At 39.7% G+C, this 17,496-nt stretch overlaps 1 protein-coding gene across 1 annotated transcript in view; it reads left to right on the forward strand.

Moving 5' to 3' along the window:
- Positions 1-17,496, forward strand: part of SLC9A9 (solute carrier family 9 member A9) — a 639,391-nt gene that overhangs the window by 521,518 nt on the left and 100,377 nt on the right. The window contains exon 14 of the mRNA XM_070466623.1: positions 4,794-4,869. Coding sequence (XP_070322724.1) covers positions 4,794-4,869 — 76 coding nt within the window. The remainder of the gene's footprint in view (positions 1-4,793; positions 4,870-17,496) is intronic.

A 17,496-nucleotide genomic window follows, 5' to 3' on the forward strand; every position in this document is an offset into this window, starting at 1 on the left:
AAAGGTCCCTCGTTCGAATGTTGATAGAGGAATGTATTTACATTGGCTTAGTTCTTTCTCACTAAGGTTAATACAACAAACAATCCCCTCTTGCTTCAGGGTCTGGTTTTCAAAGATTTCTTGCCAGAGCCTTTTGTTTTCTCTCAGGGGTCCAAATAAGCATAAAACAAAGAGTACCTTCATAATTTTCCTCTTGCTCCCTCTCTAGGGTGTTGCTAGAGGGATCACTTAAAAGACAACTACTCACTCCCTACTGCGCTCTGCCACTTCCCACCCTCTGATCTATTCCCTTGTTTAAGGAGAAAAAGGAAAGACATCAAATGCCCCGGTCATTTGTACATTTTCCCAGAAATAGAGGATAATAAAGGAACCCGAAATTGCACATATATCAAACACTCTGCCTCTTAGAAGTATCAAGGGCAAATAAAAGCTAAGATTCAATGCCCTTGAATCTCCAGTTCCCATTTACAGCTGTGAAACATGAGATTCAGGGTTGGAAAGTGTATCATTATTATTGAATGGGAGACAGTCGAGAGAACTCAAATCTTTGTCTTCAGTTTCTGGATCCTCTGCTTTTTCCAACATGTGTGCCACTTCCTCTCTGGCATCCAAGAACTCAGATGGGAAGATGTATTGCTAGCAATAAAGAAAATATCACCATGTTCCAGATTTTTCTGATGACAGCTCACATCCATTGTCCTGGGGTGTGATCTGATCTCAGCTTCAGAATAATCTAGGTAAATTGATGCTACCTGCTGTCCTCTGCCCATCTGAGCCCCCTCGGGGGCTTGCCCTCCGTGCTGCCTCATCAGATACTTCCCATGTTCCTGGGTGGCTGCAAAGGCTGGCCTTCCCTTGGAACATTTATCTTCAACCCCCAGTGAACAAGCAGAGCACATAGTGGACTAACTCATTTATTTTTCCTCATTTATTGATGGCCTTTCATAACCAAGTTATTAAGTCATCAATAACTTCAGAGAAATAAATGAATGAATCCAGAACTGGGCCAACAGATATTTAAGACATACACTGAACATTTTATCTCAGATCAGCAGAAAAAGTCAATGCTGGGTCCTCAGTGGTATTTTCCTTACCTGGAAATACATGTTCTATATTTTATTCTAATGGAAACCCAGTTTATTTCTCAACAAAGTAGTGAAATGAGTAACATCTCCAGTATCCCAAGTAAATTAAAGTTTGAAAAATAGATTACAAGTGTTAACATTTTCCCCAAAATACCATCTAGTATGTGTTGCTCTCATCAGCTGGCAAAAATAAAAAAAATTCTTCTGGAAGATTTGCCAGAAATAGATTATAAACTCTTTCAGGAGCATTTGTAAGTTCTGATATATTCCCCTCAGGAGATAAAATAAAATGAAAAGGAGATGGAAATGGGAGTTAAAGTCAGGGAAGGTTTCTAAAACCCTGAGAAACCCCTGAAACCAGTATTTAGGCGTCTAGAGAAATTTATAACACTGAAGTTAAGTTTCCATACTGATACTTTCTGACCTGTCAGTGGTTCAGCCACCTGAGAGGAGCCATGTATTTTCATTATGTTTAGGGGTATATACAGCTGCTCTGTCTCAACCTTGGGTTGAGACATTTGCTCTAGTTTGCTCTTCACGAACCCCAGGGCCCCATGATAGGAATCTTGGCTGCTGCTGAGAAGCCACAAGCGTGGTTGGAAACCGCTCTGTGCCGCAGTTGCCTCAGTTTCCTCATCTGTAAAATGGGAATAATAATATACAAGAAGAACTTTGAATAGTGTCTGGCACATGGTATCTGTTCAAGAAGTGTCAGCTATTATTGTTGCTATCATTAATGATAATACAATATTTTCCGTATGGTTAGGACCTCAGAAACCAGTCAATCTAATTTCCTCAATTCATTTTACAGACAAGGAGACTGCAACCCAAATAGCTTATCAAGCAATGTACATTCTTTTCAAAATGTAAAGGCTGAGTGAGAGACCAGCAGAAAGAACATCATCTTTGTTTTTTATTAACTTTTTATTTTGTATTGGAGTATAGACTATTAAAAATGCTGTGATAGTTTTAGATGGACAGCAAAGGATATTGTCATACATACACATGTATCCATTCTCCCCTAAACTTCTCTCCCATCCAGGCTGCCCCATAAAATTGAGCAGATTTCCCTGTGCTATACAGTAGGTCCTTATTGGTTATGCATTTTATATGTAGCAATGTGTACATGTTGATCCCAAACTTCCTAACTATCCCTTCCCTACTCCTTCCCCCTGGCAACCAAAAATTTGTTCTCTGAGTTTGTGAGTCTGTTTCTGTTAAAACATCACCTTTGGAATCCATTAGTCGTACATTCAAATTGCAGCTCTGTAGCTTGCTCGCTGTGTGACTTTGGACTCACCTCTTCTCTTTGAGTCTCGCTAGATCCTCACTTGTAAAATAGGTATAACACAACTTACACTGATGGATTGCTGTGAAAACTGAAAAATAATGACTGAAAAAGTTAATGACCAGATAATGTGACCAACACACTGCCTAGGAATTAATGAGCATTCCATAGCTGAGGACTATTACGGCAAATGTCATTCAATTAGGCTACTGCAGAGTGGGGGCTAGAAGCGTGGGCCCCTGACTGCCAGCTAAGCTCACCACTACACAGCCCACCTTAACTTAGTAACAAACAACGAAACAAAAAAACAGAAATTTGCTTAACTCTTTTCTATCAGTTTTCTTCAATGACTATCTTGTCATCAGTAGATGTTACTAGCTATGAAAATTAACCATGCCTCTTGATGGACTAAATTTGTAACTCCTATTGTTCTTTAAAAAGAAAGAAAGAAAGCAAAGAAAGCAAGAACTCCAGTGTTGGCCCAGAGCTTTTCTACCTAGTTTAGTTTAAGGAGAACAGTTTTACTCTCCTAGCTGTGCCCCAGCTGCTGACCTGTTTGAGAGATGGTGACTCAGAAACAACTTGCAAAGTTGCAGGATGATGAAGAAAACACTAAGTATAGCAGCAACTTTGCCAATCTGACACCTTTTGCAGGGTAGAAATAGCTAGAGAAAGGTTCAGGGAAGAATGGAAATTGAACTGGACACCCTGGTTTCCTTTTAGTGGAAATGTAATGAATAAATTCTAACTCTAGATAACAGGGCATGGCATTCCAGGTGTATCAGAAAACAGATCTATGAAACTCAAACATCCATGGAAAGATCATGGATGTCCCACTGAGGAGCTTGGGGATGGGGCATGTGGTCAGGTAAGTTTGAGAAAAGCTTCCCTCTCAAAAGTTTACAATGCTCACTTATAAATGAAAGATTCTAAAAATTTCTGTAAATAGCAATCCTGTTTAACATGCTCAAACCCACCTTTTCCTGAATCATTAGCACAGAATTTCCATCAACATCACACAGAACAGTGACATACTAAGGAATGCTGTTTAGGAAACTATTCGGTGTTGGAAATCAGAGATCTTCAAACAACCAATGAGAAAGCCTGCCGGTTTGGGTTTTCATTTTATTGTTGAGTTTCTGCTTCAATCATTTTAGACAGAGTTTAGATGGCTACCTAGAAAGGGATCACACTTAAGCCTTCTTACATCCCCATTATGTTTGTGAGGCATGGAACTGAAGCACCTGCTGTGACATGTGTTTCGGAGCAGAATACAGCCTTTGTGTTCAGTTATTTATCATTAACCATCAGTGGTACTGTCTGGAGAGGGGAATAAAAAGTAAATACATTAAATGAAGCAAATTAACTTAGATTCATCTTAAGGCTGGCTTTGGAGCAGCCAGTGGTTTGTCACTGTCTTCCATGCATCCTGATTTCTTGCGAATGTTCCCTTACTACTGGACTGTGAACTCCTGAAACCATTTGGGGATGGAAACCAATGGTCCAAACAAAGCAATGAAATCCATTTTAATATATAAATGCTTTTAATGATGGAGATAATTGCAACTGATTGAAATCCAGAATTTTCTTAATATGAGAAATGGGATACAAAGAAAAAGATAAAATGTCACTGAATCTCCTTCATACCACACTGCAATGTTCATCATCTACCTCTATAAAGTTCACAAAAAATTTTCACCTTTTCCCCTTTTTCTCACATTTTCATCCTGTACTGTTACATAAACACCCACCAAATGCTTTCTTTTTGACCTTCTTAATTCCTTTTCTTCATCCCTCCCACTGTGTCCTTTTGGAAAAAAGAGGGGAGGCAAGGGGGCTGGGAGATAAACACATTCAGTTATTACAGGCTTCTTAACAAGACTGTCTATTTCAAAACTTCAGAATTGAAGGAGAAAGATATCAAAAAATTAACCAGAGCATTTGGTAGTGATCTATCTAAAAGAAAATGAATGAAAACTAGTTTAACAATGATTAGTCTGTTAGCCCTTTAGTCTTGACCTTTTGGTAAATCATAAATAAATACCATCCAAATTTGACAGTAGTAACTACAAAATTCCCACAACAGCAATCTGACAGAAATATCATTTTTATTGGTGTTAAAAAAGTGACATTTCTAAGCTGTTGAATAAAACAGGGATTATTAAGAAAAGTAAATGTTGAATTATGCCACAAGAGTCTCATCCGTATGGCAAGATCTATGAGCTAATTGCTTGGCAGCTGCTTCACCATTTAGATAAAAATGACTCTACCTGGAAAGTTTTTTTTTTTTAAGTGGTTTGATTTGATATATAGTTAAAATATACTAAATACATACTATATATTAATGTTGATATTATATGTCAGTATTTTATATTGATCATTTCTCTAATGACTTCTTCTACTGTCCCTTTTCCAGGAAGCAAATAATTTGGGTAAAAGCACAACAAAATCAGAGAGTGCCTGGCTCTTCAGAATGTGGTATGGCTTTGACCACAAGTATCCTTTGATAATGATCATCTTCCTGATCCTTCTACATGGCAGAGATGAACTTTGAGCACTTCATCACTGAGGTATGTGCCTCTGCTCTGCAAGAAACACCAAAAGGTAAAGTGAATTTGTGACCAAACTGAACCAAAAGAATGATTTCAAATAATCAAAACATATGTCATTTATACTTATGTATTACAAAGAGCTAAAGTGAAATCTCTCAGAAACAACTGAATTTGGTGTATGTGTGACAATCTACTATTTCCTAATGCCAGATGATAAAATCATGGAGTCTTGAAAAATGGACCTATCTTACTAATTTTACTCTTCATCCCTTTGTAAAAATATCTTATTTCTGGTGGAGTCAGTCAGGATGATAAAGCCCCTTCACCCTTCTGCTAGGAACCTATTTATATGTTTTTGTTTCATGCTGTAAAAAAATGAAAGGGGAGGGAGAGAAGGGAGCACGAATGGTCCAAGGAGAAGCGTGAGTCCAGTCATCACACTGTGAAATAATACTGCTTTGTTTTCCAGGAAACACTTAAGTAGGTTTTTTTTCTAGTGAAGGGCAATTTTAAAATTCTAGCAATCAGTGTAAACATAGAGGCTCAGATACACGTTGCCATGTGACTCACAGGGCTGAGAAGTCAGGCCTGGAGGGCTTTGCCATTGTGAGTTGCAGTAAGCGGTCCATCTCTAATCCCAGGCAAAAGCACCACAGAAGAAAGGAAAGAATTGCACTGAAAATTGAATGTGTTGGGTCTTTGTAGTTGGTTTTCCACAGTCACAAATCCCTCTCCTTTCAGGGAGAAAATGTCAGTCACTGCGTGATTTTAAAGCAGCTTGGCAGTGATTAAATCCACAGCAGATCAGTGGGAGAGGAAGAATTAAGAACGGGTAAAAGAAAGTCAAAGAATAAGATGAAGAAGAGGTAAAAGTGGAAAGGGAAGAGGAGGCAAGAGAAATACAGGAAATTCACAGCAGAAAGGAAAACAAATAAGAGGAATGACTGTAGAAAAATACAAGAGTGACTCGAATAAGCAAAAACTGATCAAGGTTAAAATTAGAAAGCAATTCTGGGAAAGTAGAAGCATTCCAAGAATTATGAAATAGAGATGTGAAAGGTAGAGGCTTTCTGAGGCTATGGTTTTATTTTTCTATATTCCTGTTATCCATGGACAAATACCTTGTCTTTCTCAATCTTGAGCTTTCATGGGCAGTGTAGGCTGCCTCCACCCTAAAAGTGGCCCATCTTGGCCATTAACTGCCTCCAGGAGGTGCTGGTACCTCATTAACCCCTCACTGGTCCCTGGCTTTTAGCAGGTTATGCAGGTTTATGTTCCAGGTTGTGCTTCTTGTAGAAATATATTTCCCCTGCCATTGCTTAGGTATCTTACCAAATTTGTAAGAAGTTATAAAAATCTTGCTAAAGAGTACATATAAAGGCTGCTTGGTTATGACAAAATGTACAGGAAGGTAATGTTTTGGGGTTCCTGGACCCGATATCTGGCTTGTGTGAACAGAGGTTTCCCCATCCATCCAAGCAATGTGCTGGATACCAGTTCAGTGTCCTACAACTCAACTCAATCCTAACATTGTCTACCTGGACACAGTGTCAGATCCTCACTGGTAAGGGATTGGTCCCACAAGACTGCTTCCCTCACCACTTCAGATGCCAGCCACAAGTCCAGGTTGCTACTTATGCTTCCGATCTTTCGGCTACACATTGGAGGTTCCATAACCTCCTCCTTGGATTCGATTAATTTGCTAGAAAACTTCACAGAATTCAGAAAAATGTTTTACTTACTAGATCACTGGTTTATTAGAAAAGGATATAACTCAGGAAAAGCCATATGGAAGAAGTGCACAAAAAGAGAAAGGACATGGAACTCCCACTGACTCTATGGGTACACCACTCTCCCCAAATCTCCACCTGTTCACCAGTCTCTAAATTCTCCTCAACTCCATCTTTTTGAGGTTTTATGGAGGCTTCATTGCATAGGCACAATGGATGAATCATTGGCCATTGGGGACTGAAATCCATTATCAGCCTTCCTACATTCCCAGACATGGGAAAGGCAGGGCTTGAAAGTCCCAACCCTCTAATCACATGGTTGGTTCTCCTGGTATCCAGCTCCTGACCTTAGATGGGGTCCAAATGTCACCCATTAACATAACAAAGGATGCCTTTTTGCTTTCATCACTTAGGAAATTTAGGGATTTTAGGAGCTCTATGACAAAACTAAGGGTGAAGACCAAATTGATATTGCTTATCATAAACCACAATATCACAAAACGGCGAATCAAAAATTAGATAAAAGATGATTCTGTTCGAATTCTGACAGTGTTGTAAGGAATGGTTTACAATGAAGAAAAGAAACAAAATGGGGAAAAATAACTGGGAGACAAGAAAATGAAAGTGGCAACCCTCCCCAAGTTTTATCTTAGAGCAGTGACACTAAATTCAGATGATGTCATAGATTTTGTCTCACATTTCACCAGGGGGTTATTTCTGTGTGATTATGGAAGACTAGCAAAAAATGAAAGCGGACTTAACACTCTTAATAATATCTCTTATGGTAATTTGTCCTCCTGTGCATTCATTCCAGAAATTGCAGGACCACCATTACTGAATAAATATATTTTCTCTTAGACAACAGAACTTTTATATCCCAGTTACACTCTGAATTCATACCCAGAGAGTAGCAAAACCAACCAATGGCCACTGTGTACACTCTTGATTTATCTGTATTTTTAGAGATAAATTATCCTCTTGGTGTTTATGTCCATTCTATTGTCCCCCCAGAACCCAGGTGCTGTGCCCCATGGACTCCTGGGTAGGCTATGCCAGATGCGATCTTCCGCTTCCAGGGTCAGGTTGCCTGGCTCAGGCCAAAACAGAAATTGTGAGGCCAAAAGAAATGGACTATGTAGTTTGGAGCTGCTCAAGTTTCGTTTTAGTAAAACTGCATCCTGCAAATGAAGCATCATAAAGAATTACTGACAAAAGAAAAAGCAGAATAAATGAGCCTTTGTATGTACCTTTATCAGTCAGCATTCTCTAGAGAAACAGAATCAGTAAGGAGTACACACACATACACATACACATGTGTATACCTGTACACATACATGTACATGTACACATACATGTACACATACACATACACATACACATACACGTACACATGGATTTACTTCAAGGAATTGGCTTATGAGTTTGTGAGGGTGGCAAGTCCAAAATTTGTAGGGTAGGCTCTTAATCTAGAAACTCTCAAGCAGGAGCTAAGATTCAGTAATCTCGAGATAAAATTTCTTCTTCTCAGGGAAACCTCAGTTTTGCCCTTAAGTCCACTCAACTGATCAGATGAGACCCACTTACGTTACTGAGGATCATCTCTTTAAAGTGAACTGACTGTAGATGCTAACCACTCCTACAGAATACCATCATAGCAACACCTAGATTAGGGTGTTTTTTTTTAATTGGAGTATAATTGCTTCACAATGTTGTATTCATTTCTGCTGTACAGTAACATGAATCAGCTGTAAGTATACATATATCCCCTCCCCCTTGAGCCTCCTTCCCACCCCTCTAGGTCATCATAGAGCACCAAGTTGAGCCCCCTGTGTTATACAGTGGCTTTCCACTAGCCATCTATTTTCATGCGGTAGTTTTAGAGTTTGATTGAATAACAAGGTAGCCTAGTCAAAAAAAAAAACCATAAATCTTAAGTGTCACAGTACTCAGTTCACATTCAATAATTGCCCAATATCCAGAGTCAAGGAAGAAAGATCCTCAACTCACTATCAGTATCAACAAAAAACAAGTCACTATTGCTCATATAGTTTTGTTTTCTTTTTTTACTTTATCATAGCATAATTAATATATACTGTTTTTTTTGTTCAGCCACTGAGTCATGTCTTACTCTTTTGCAACCCCATGGATTGTAGCCTGCCAGGCTCCTCTGTCTGTGGGATTTCCCAGACAAGAATTCTGGAGTGAGTTGCCATTTCCTTCTGCAGGAGATCCTGACCCAAGGACTGAACCTGTGTCTCCTGTACAAGAGGTATCTTCTGCCCTGCATGTGGATTCTTTACCTCTAAACAACCAGGGAAGCCCAGTTAATACACATGCATTCCTATAAAACTTTTCCAAAAGCTACAGAAGAGTAAAAATAATAAAAATTAGCATTCTATAAGGATGAACAGGGCTTCCCTGATGGCTCCGAGGGTAAAGCATCTGCCTGCAACGATGGCCAAGGACTGTGTTGAGTGCTTTACATTATAATTTCATGTCACCTCCACAGCTCTGTAGGAGGGTGGGAGGGTCTAAGGGTATAATACCACACAAATGGACTGCTGATTGTGTCCTCCTTGGATGAAACAGCCAGAGCTCTCTCATTCAAGAACGTTGCTGGAAGCCTATGGTGCCAAAATTGATGATTAATTAAGATTTCATTATGATTCCCTGTGGGCAGCAATTCTGAGTCATGCAATGCAAAGCAGAAATTGAGAAGGGGAAGATGTTACAGCACACCAATGCTTTGCCACTGAGAACATTATTTTGTTTAATCCTAATAACCACCCTTTCAGTTTCATTCTCACAAAGCCTCTCTTTGAGGTTGAAGAAGCAAAATCTCAAAGGATTTAAATAGCTTTCCTAAGGTTCCATACCTAGTGTCAGTTCCATGATTCAAGCCCAGATCTATCACAATCTAAAACCCATAAATACACTTAAATGAACTCTATCATTAACAACTCTGTCCCTGATAGCCCTTATTTACATGTAAACCCCATCTCCATATGTTCAGAATGTCACTATTAAAGCAGTTGACTATTATGACTGCTCACATTGTGTCATGAAGAGCTCACATCTCATACATTTGTTGAATATATATGGGGTGATGCATTTGAACTGTGGTGTTGGAGAAGACTCTTTAGAGTCCCTTGGACAGGAAGGAGATCAAACCAGTCAATCCTAAAGGAAATCAACCCTGAATATTCATTGGAAGGACTGATGCTGAAGCTGAAGCTCCAGTACTTTGGCCACCTGATGCAAACAGCTGGACTCACTGGAAAAGACCCTGATGTTGGTAAAGATTGAAAGCAGGAGAAGAGGGCAACAGAGGATGAGATGGTTGGATGGCATCACCAATTCAATGGACATGAACTTGGGCAAACTTCAGAAGATGATGAGAGACAGGGAGGCCTGGCTTGCCGTAGTCCATGTGGTCATAAAGAGTCAGACATGACTTGGTGACTGAACATACACAAGGTTAGGGATCCTGGTAGGTCCCCCTAAGAACACCACCACTGAGGAGTCTCCAAGTTTCTGAATCAGGTTCTCAGCTTTTCAGAGGCAGAGAGTTCAATATGCCAAAGACTCCAAGAATGGCTTAGTTTCATAGAGATGGATGCACTCTAGCCAAGCTCCAGGAGAGACAAGTATAAAGCAAACGTCAAATTCCTAAATCATCATAGGTATCCTCATGGTAGGGGTGGGAGGAGGGAAATTCTTTTTTTCTTTATTTTTTTACTTTTAAATTTCTTTCTGGCTATGCTGGGTCTTCGATGCTGCACCTAGGCTTTCTCTAGTTGCAGTGAGTGGGGGCACCCTTCACTGCGGTGTGCAGGCTTCTCATTGTGGTGGCTTCTCTCATGGTGCACAGGTTCTAGGGCACGTGGGCTTCAATAGTTGTGCTCCCAGGCTCTAGAGCACAGACTTGCTAGCTGTGGTGCAGCTGCTTAATCACCCAGTGACATATGGGATCTTCCCCATAGGTGATCGATTGACACATGGGATCAAACCCATGTCCCCTGCATTGGCAGGCAGATTCTTAACCATTGGACCACAAGGGAAGTCTGGGGAGGGATAGTCCTTCCCAGCCTTTGGGAGGGTCAAGTCACAATCTGGTCCCTGGTATCCCTCTGGCCTGCTCTCTTCATCTTGCTCACTGGATCACTCTACTCCAGCCCCCATGGCCTTCCTGGGATGTCCCAAGCACCTCACTGCTTCAGGGCATTTGCACTGCGCCTCTTCCTGCCCTCTCACTGGGGATACTCTTCTCTCAGACATTCACATGCCTCCCTCCTTCAACTCTTTTATCCAGCTTAGCAGTGAGAACTTCCAAGCTCCATATTTAAAGTAGCTGTCCCAAGAGAAGCACTCCCTTACCCCTTCCTGCTTCGTTTTTCACCATTATGCTTATTACCATCTGATGCTGTGTGTACTTTTTGTATTTGTTATAATATTCTCCACCAACCAGGATATATGCTTTCTGAGGACAGGGATCGGAGTCTGTATGCAAGGCCTAGAATAGTATTTGGCACACAGTGAACACTCAATCTATATTCGTTGAATGAACGAATCAAGCAAGCAAGCAACATTTTCTATCCAGGGCACCTTCATTCTACACACTGATGTAACAGAAAAATCCAATTAATTATCTGAAGGTTGCTAAGTGAGTATGAAAGCAGAGCAAGGCAGAGCAGGTAATCTTAGTTTTTTTCACCCAAGCTGCCTTTCAGCACCAAAAACCACACCCCCGTGGACACCAACCTCTCCCCTCAGCCTCAGTGTGCTTGGCAGGGACAGCCACCACAGTCCACTTGGATCCCTGTTACCTCACTGATCTCCTTCCTATGGTTGGTGCATTCCCCTTAGGTTTAATTAATACACCTGATCTCATCTCTGCAAGCCTGGCTCTGGCTTAGAAGCCATTGTCTGTCTGAGTGACTATATCTTATCTCACCAATTGTGTGTTGATTTTATTTGTGTACAGAAGTCAGAACTTTAGAGCCACTTATCATCCTCACTAACAATCTCTTATAATGAGAAGAAATTGATGCCCCCTTATTCAGATTTTAAGACATCAGATAAAACGGCTTGCTTAGATTCACAGTGTTACAGCTGGTGTGGGAGTCGTAAGTTGCCCCATTCATTGGTGACTAATAATGTTGCTGGACTGTCTGCTTCCTACTGTCTCTCTGTTTTATCATTTATCGTCTCTCTCCTTAAGTATGTGTATATATTTGTTCTACAAATGCGAATGACAGAGGATAAGAATGACCATTTCCAAAATAAAAAGTGCAGCCTAAAATCATTTTTAGCACTTCCTGTATGCCGACAACCACCAAAAATAAGAAGTTATCCTGTGGTTGCCAACATTTTACATAGTGTAAAGAAAGCACAAAGATAACAATGGATTGGCAAGTTGACACAGTAACAGAGTTACATAAAGTCACATGGATGAAGACTTCCTTCCCATCACTGGTTTGAAATGAACTGTGCACTGAGATATTACTAACAAAATGTAAGACCCATGGCAGATGTGTGGATGCTGTGGCTCTTGAGTTTTCCATTAAAAAGTCTGGCAAGGAAAGTGGCAGATGCCAGACCCCCTCCTGGACCAAAGAGTAACAGACTGCCTTCTAGGAAAAGTCTAATGTGAACATCAGGATAATCCAAAATGATACTTAGAACCAGGTATTTAATGGACCTAAATAGAATGGCATTGTAGTCTTAAAAGAAAAATAAGAAGGAAAAAGAACACATTTCCTCTTAAAACTTGACAGAATTCATTATATCCCACACAGACATGCTTATTTTAAATCATAGGTATGAATACTGTGAGCAGCAATTTCCATTTTAAATGATGATCACTGCAATGCAGTTTTTCTTACTCTGACTAGCTGAAGCATCTATGAATTATTTATTGGGTTGGTACTGTGGCCTTGTGAATGACTTGAGTTTACTTTGCAAAAAACTCTCAGAGGAACAAGGAATATTAGCTCTGTGATTCCTGTTTTATAAATGAGGCAACTGAGCCCAAATGAGGGAAAAGGCACCTCCAAGGTCAGTGAAGGACTTGGAGGCAGTATTCGTAATCAACAAAGAGTGAGCTATGTCCACCTGAAGAATCCATGGGTCCCTGTTCCAGGAGTCCCTCCACTGAGCATTAATATGCATGTGATGCTATCTTTGTAAGTGTGCCTGACATACAGTTGGTAATTTGACATGATAGATTCTTGAGTAGCTCATCAAAAACTTGACCAGTCTGTAAGTAGGGTGTATTTTACTTTAAGCAGAAATCCAGAGGGATAGCAGAGGATATAAGTAAGATGCTTTTTGTTGAACTTATTGAGTGCCTACTATGTGCCGGACAACATACTAGGTAGGTGTGAGGCCAATAGCAAACAAGGTAGTCAAGGTTGACTCATGAGGTCTTGCTTATTTGACTCATTAAAATCAGTCATGACCCCAAAGCTCCTTGAAATACCAGGTGATCCTTAGTATAGGAAAGAGAGACATTGGCACCACCAGAGTTTAATGGGGGGAATTTTTTAGGGAGCCATAAATTAAAATCATGTGTCACCCTTACTTGCAAAATGTAACCAGATACCTCCATAAGTGGTTTCAGAAAGCACCAAAATTTCAAACTATTTGAAACAAATGTAAGCAATCAGCTTTCTGAAGACTCCCTCTAAATGCATCCCTGATGGTATCCCATGGAGGATGTACATGGCATTGTAACTGCTTCCCTCCCAGGATGCTGGCTGTAGGAAAGAGCTGAGCTTCAGCAGTAGTGCAGCCAGTGCTGTCACCCAGGTGGTTAATCCGCTAGGTATGCAGCTTGGTTTTTGGTCATCCTTCTCACAAATGCTAATGTAGAAAGATCTTGTACATAACTTTTGATTTAAAATTCACTAAAAGAAAACGCTAGCCTCCTGGATCCTTGTGTTCCTTGACTGCTTGGTGAGAACCAAAGTAGGGGGATGTTATCAGTACCTGGCAACAGCTGTCTTTGTTCAAGTCATAACTTCACTCTTCGATAATTTATTCTTCCATAATTTCTTCTTCCATATCATGGGAATAATAAACACTATCCTCTGTTTTGGTTAAGACCATTGGAAAAGTTGGCTAGTTATTTACTCAGCTTTGTACTGATGGCAAGTTGGTCAATCATCTCTCAGAGCCAAAACATGATTAAAACAGTTAAATAGTGCAATTTTCTTAAGACCCTGTGGCCTAAATACATTGGAGTATTCCATAACTGGACTAAAACTTTTCTGGAGTCTTGACAATTGACTACAAGCATGACATTGTGAATTGTTGCCCAAACATGTTGCATAACCTACTGTGATTGTAGAAAGTTGTGGATCCTGAGATGATAATTGAGTTTTTTACAATAATCTCAGGATTCTGTATGAGTTTTGGCATCCTTGATTTGTTTTGCTTTATCCCCTGTAAAAGTTTTAATAATAATTCTATTAAATGAGAATGCTTTCTCATTTCATCTTTACTGTAAGCAAAATAAAAATTTGAATTTATGCAAACAGGAAATCAGATGACTCCTCCTTTTCTAAAATAGATTCATAAAACAAATTTCTTTAAATCCATTTTTTTAAAAAAACTTTATTTTTTTTTTCCAAAACAACTAGTTTGGTTTCTGTGACGTTTAAAATGGATCTGTCTCGTTGTGGCTTCTTCTTTGTCTTTGGGTGTGGGGTATCTTTCTTTGGTGGGTCCAGCATCCTCTGTCAATAGTTGTTCAACAGCTAGTTGCGCTTTTGGTGCTCTCAGGAGAAGGTACACACAGCTACTTCGACTCTACTGTCTTGAACCAGAGGTCCATTTTGTAAAAAATCTTTTGAGCACTTTCTCATTGCAAAGCACAATGTTAGGCTCTCCTCTTTTCTGTTTATTCGTGTATTCATTACATGTTTTTCAAGAGGCTACCGTAAGTCATGTACTATATTGGGCATGAGGACTACAGCTGTTGACAAGTTCTCACAGAGCTCACCTTCCAATCTGGTTCTGTTTTTAAGTTTCTGATTTACAGATGTCTTTCCAGGAAATGGCAATGGTGTAAAGAAAGATAAACATCAACATTCTACTCTTGGTTTTTATCAAATAGAGGAAGGTCTGGCTCAGGGTCAGGGTTTGTGGATTTATTGTAGCCTACTCACTTACTAGTTGTGTCCTTTTAGGAATGTTATTTACCCTCTCTGGGCCTCAGTCTCTCAGCTGAAAAATGGGAATAATACAAGTCCCTACTTTATAAGTTTGTTTTGAGGATTAAATAAGTTAACCCAAAGCACTTAGCAAAGTATGCAATAATGTGAGCTTTACTATTGTCATCATTATCTGTTGATGTCTGTTTCTCTCAAAAGAAGGCATCATGTAATGTAATTAGTATACATTGTCATTTATTATTTCTGGGTGACAAAAATATCCATGATCTTGCTGGCCTGTAATAATTTTTAGTTGCAACAGCCATATTTTAAAACAATAAGAAAGTCTCAGTATCCATAAGCAAATGGTTCCACTCAGGTTGTAAATCAAATGCAACTCTTCTGACTCAATTTGAGTCAATGGGCATAGCTGGGTGTTTGACACCTCCTTGTGCCCCCTGTGATGCACATGTGATTGTTTCATTTATCATTTTTCTAAGTTATAGTACTTCATCCCATAGTTTTTTTTCTGGAAATGACACCACAGAGAGCAATTTTGACTTGATAGAGAAGTGCAGCAGTTTTTCTGCCCACAATGGAAGCTGTACAAGCCTTCAATGATAATTATTCCTCTTGTACCTTCTTGTGATAAAGGAAATCTTTTAATTGCACCTGTTAGGTGAAGCCATCATGTTTTGTCATTAGTGTTGTGATGTTACATTTGAAGATTTCTAGGTCAGTACGTACTGAATCATTTTATTAGAAATATAGAAGAAGGGAAAAATGTTAAGGTTGACTATATATATATATATATATATATATATATATATATATATATATATATAATCTTAATGTGGTCAGTTTTGAACTTAGTTTCAGGATTTCATCCCCTTGGGGGAAAAAAGAGTATTTTGTTTAAATTGTCTTTCATTGCTACTTGGTCACTCCTTCTCAACCATAGGAACCAAGCCATTTACAGGCTGACAACAAATCCATGTGTTATCTGAGACGTGTTAGCAGCATGAGCCTTGGTTGCTGTGGTTCCTATATTCTCACCTGACAGGGAGACGGAGGCCAAGTCTATTTTGTGGGTGGCAGTTACTCAGCCCTGATCTGCATATGAAGCTGCCATAGACATAGCAAAAGGTGTGTGGGCAGACATGGCCCTGCTCTGATGAAAGTTCACTCCACAAGGCAGATGGTGATGACATATTCTCAGCGTATGTCACGCCAACTCATAAATAAGAGCAGGTGAAGAAGTACATGTGCTGGTGGTGAATGGAGGAAGAAACTATAGGAGAAATCATTACTGTTCTTCTAGTCCTGTGGGAAGGAGTCCAGGGAGGAACTGGGATTTCCTAACATGAAATTAAACAATGGGAAGGGAAGAAAAGTATTCTGAGCAGAGGGAATACCATGGAGGGAGGTCCCATGACAAGTGTGGCATGAACAGCTCAAAGAAGCCTGAGTAAAGCTGCCTGAAAGACCGAGTTGGGAGAAGAAATAGGATATAGTCTCCAGAGAACTATAGTGTCAGCCCATGGAGCAAAGGAGGAAACTCATTCCCTGTACCTAGTGCAATCAAAATTCTCTCTCACTGGGACTTCCCTGGTAGTCCAGTGGTTAAGACTTCACCTTCCAATGCAGGGGGTGTCGGTTCAATCTCTGGTTAGGGAACTAAGACCCCACATGGCTTGCTGCCAAACAAACAAAAAATAACTCCATAAAACAGATGTGATGTTGTAATAAATTCAATAAAGACTTTCAAAAACAGCTCACATTTTTGAAAAAATCTTTAACAAAATTCCCTCTCATTGGTATTAATTTTTTTTCTTTGTTTGGTTACTCAGATGGCTAGGAGTAGGGTAATGTGTAACAGGCTAAAGAAGCTTGAGAGTTCATTTTCTGGCACAAATCTGATTCATCTGCTGACAGCCATTTATCAAGTATCTACACATTTAATGCTTCCAGAATTAAATTGAATTTTAATATTTCCCCTGGAAAAAATAAATATGTTGTTTAACTTACCTTTAATCATTTTTTTAACTTACCTTTAATCATTTTAACTAAATTTAGTTTTAATACTTCTTTCCCAGAAAAGAAAATTATATGAGTATGCTTTCTAGCTGCTTCTGAAGCCACAGAGATAAATAAGAAATGGTGGTTGCCCTCAAGATGCCATAACGAGGTAGAGACAGCAGCCACCACTCTAAGAACTACATTAAAGTTACGAGCAAAAAGTATTATGGAAACCAGAGGTGGGTGTAACCAATTCACCAGTTTTGGAGAATCAGAGAATCTGCTCAGAAGTCACTTTGAAACCAGAGGGAGAAAAAAGGGGGAGAGTAAAGAAAGAATCCGTAAGGAGCTGGACTGAGGATGTGAAGGGCATTCTGGCAATAAAACAGCTCAGGCAGAGGCACAAACAGGGCGTGAGATGTTTGGAAAGTGGTAAGAGCTTCAGTGCAGCTGGATCAGCGGGAAGTGAAACTAGAGTTCTCATGTGGACAGATTAGGCTGAACCACACATGTCGTAATCAAGAAGATGGTTTTATCTTATCGACAGCAGGAGACCAAGGCCTTGCTTTAAGCACAGAGTCACACAGTTCGTTTTGCTATAACAAGAACTCACAGCTGTGTGGAGGGGGTGACAGGGAAAACAATAAACTTAGGACAATTCTGGAC

This window comes from Odocoileus virginianus, chromosome 4 (assembly GCF_023699985.2).
Source record: "Odocoileus virginianus isolate 20LAN1187 ecotype Illinois chromosome 4, Ovbor_1.2, whole genome shotgun sequence".
Lineage (NCBI taxonomy): Eukaryota > Metazoa > Chordata > Mammalia > Artiodactyla > Cervidae > Odocoileus > Odocoileus virginianus.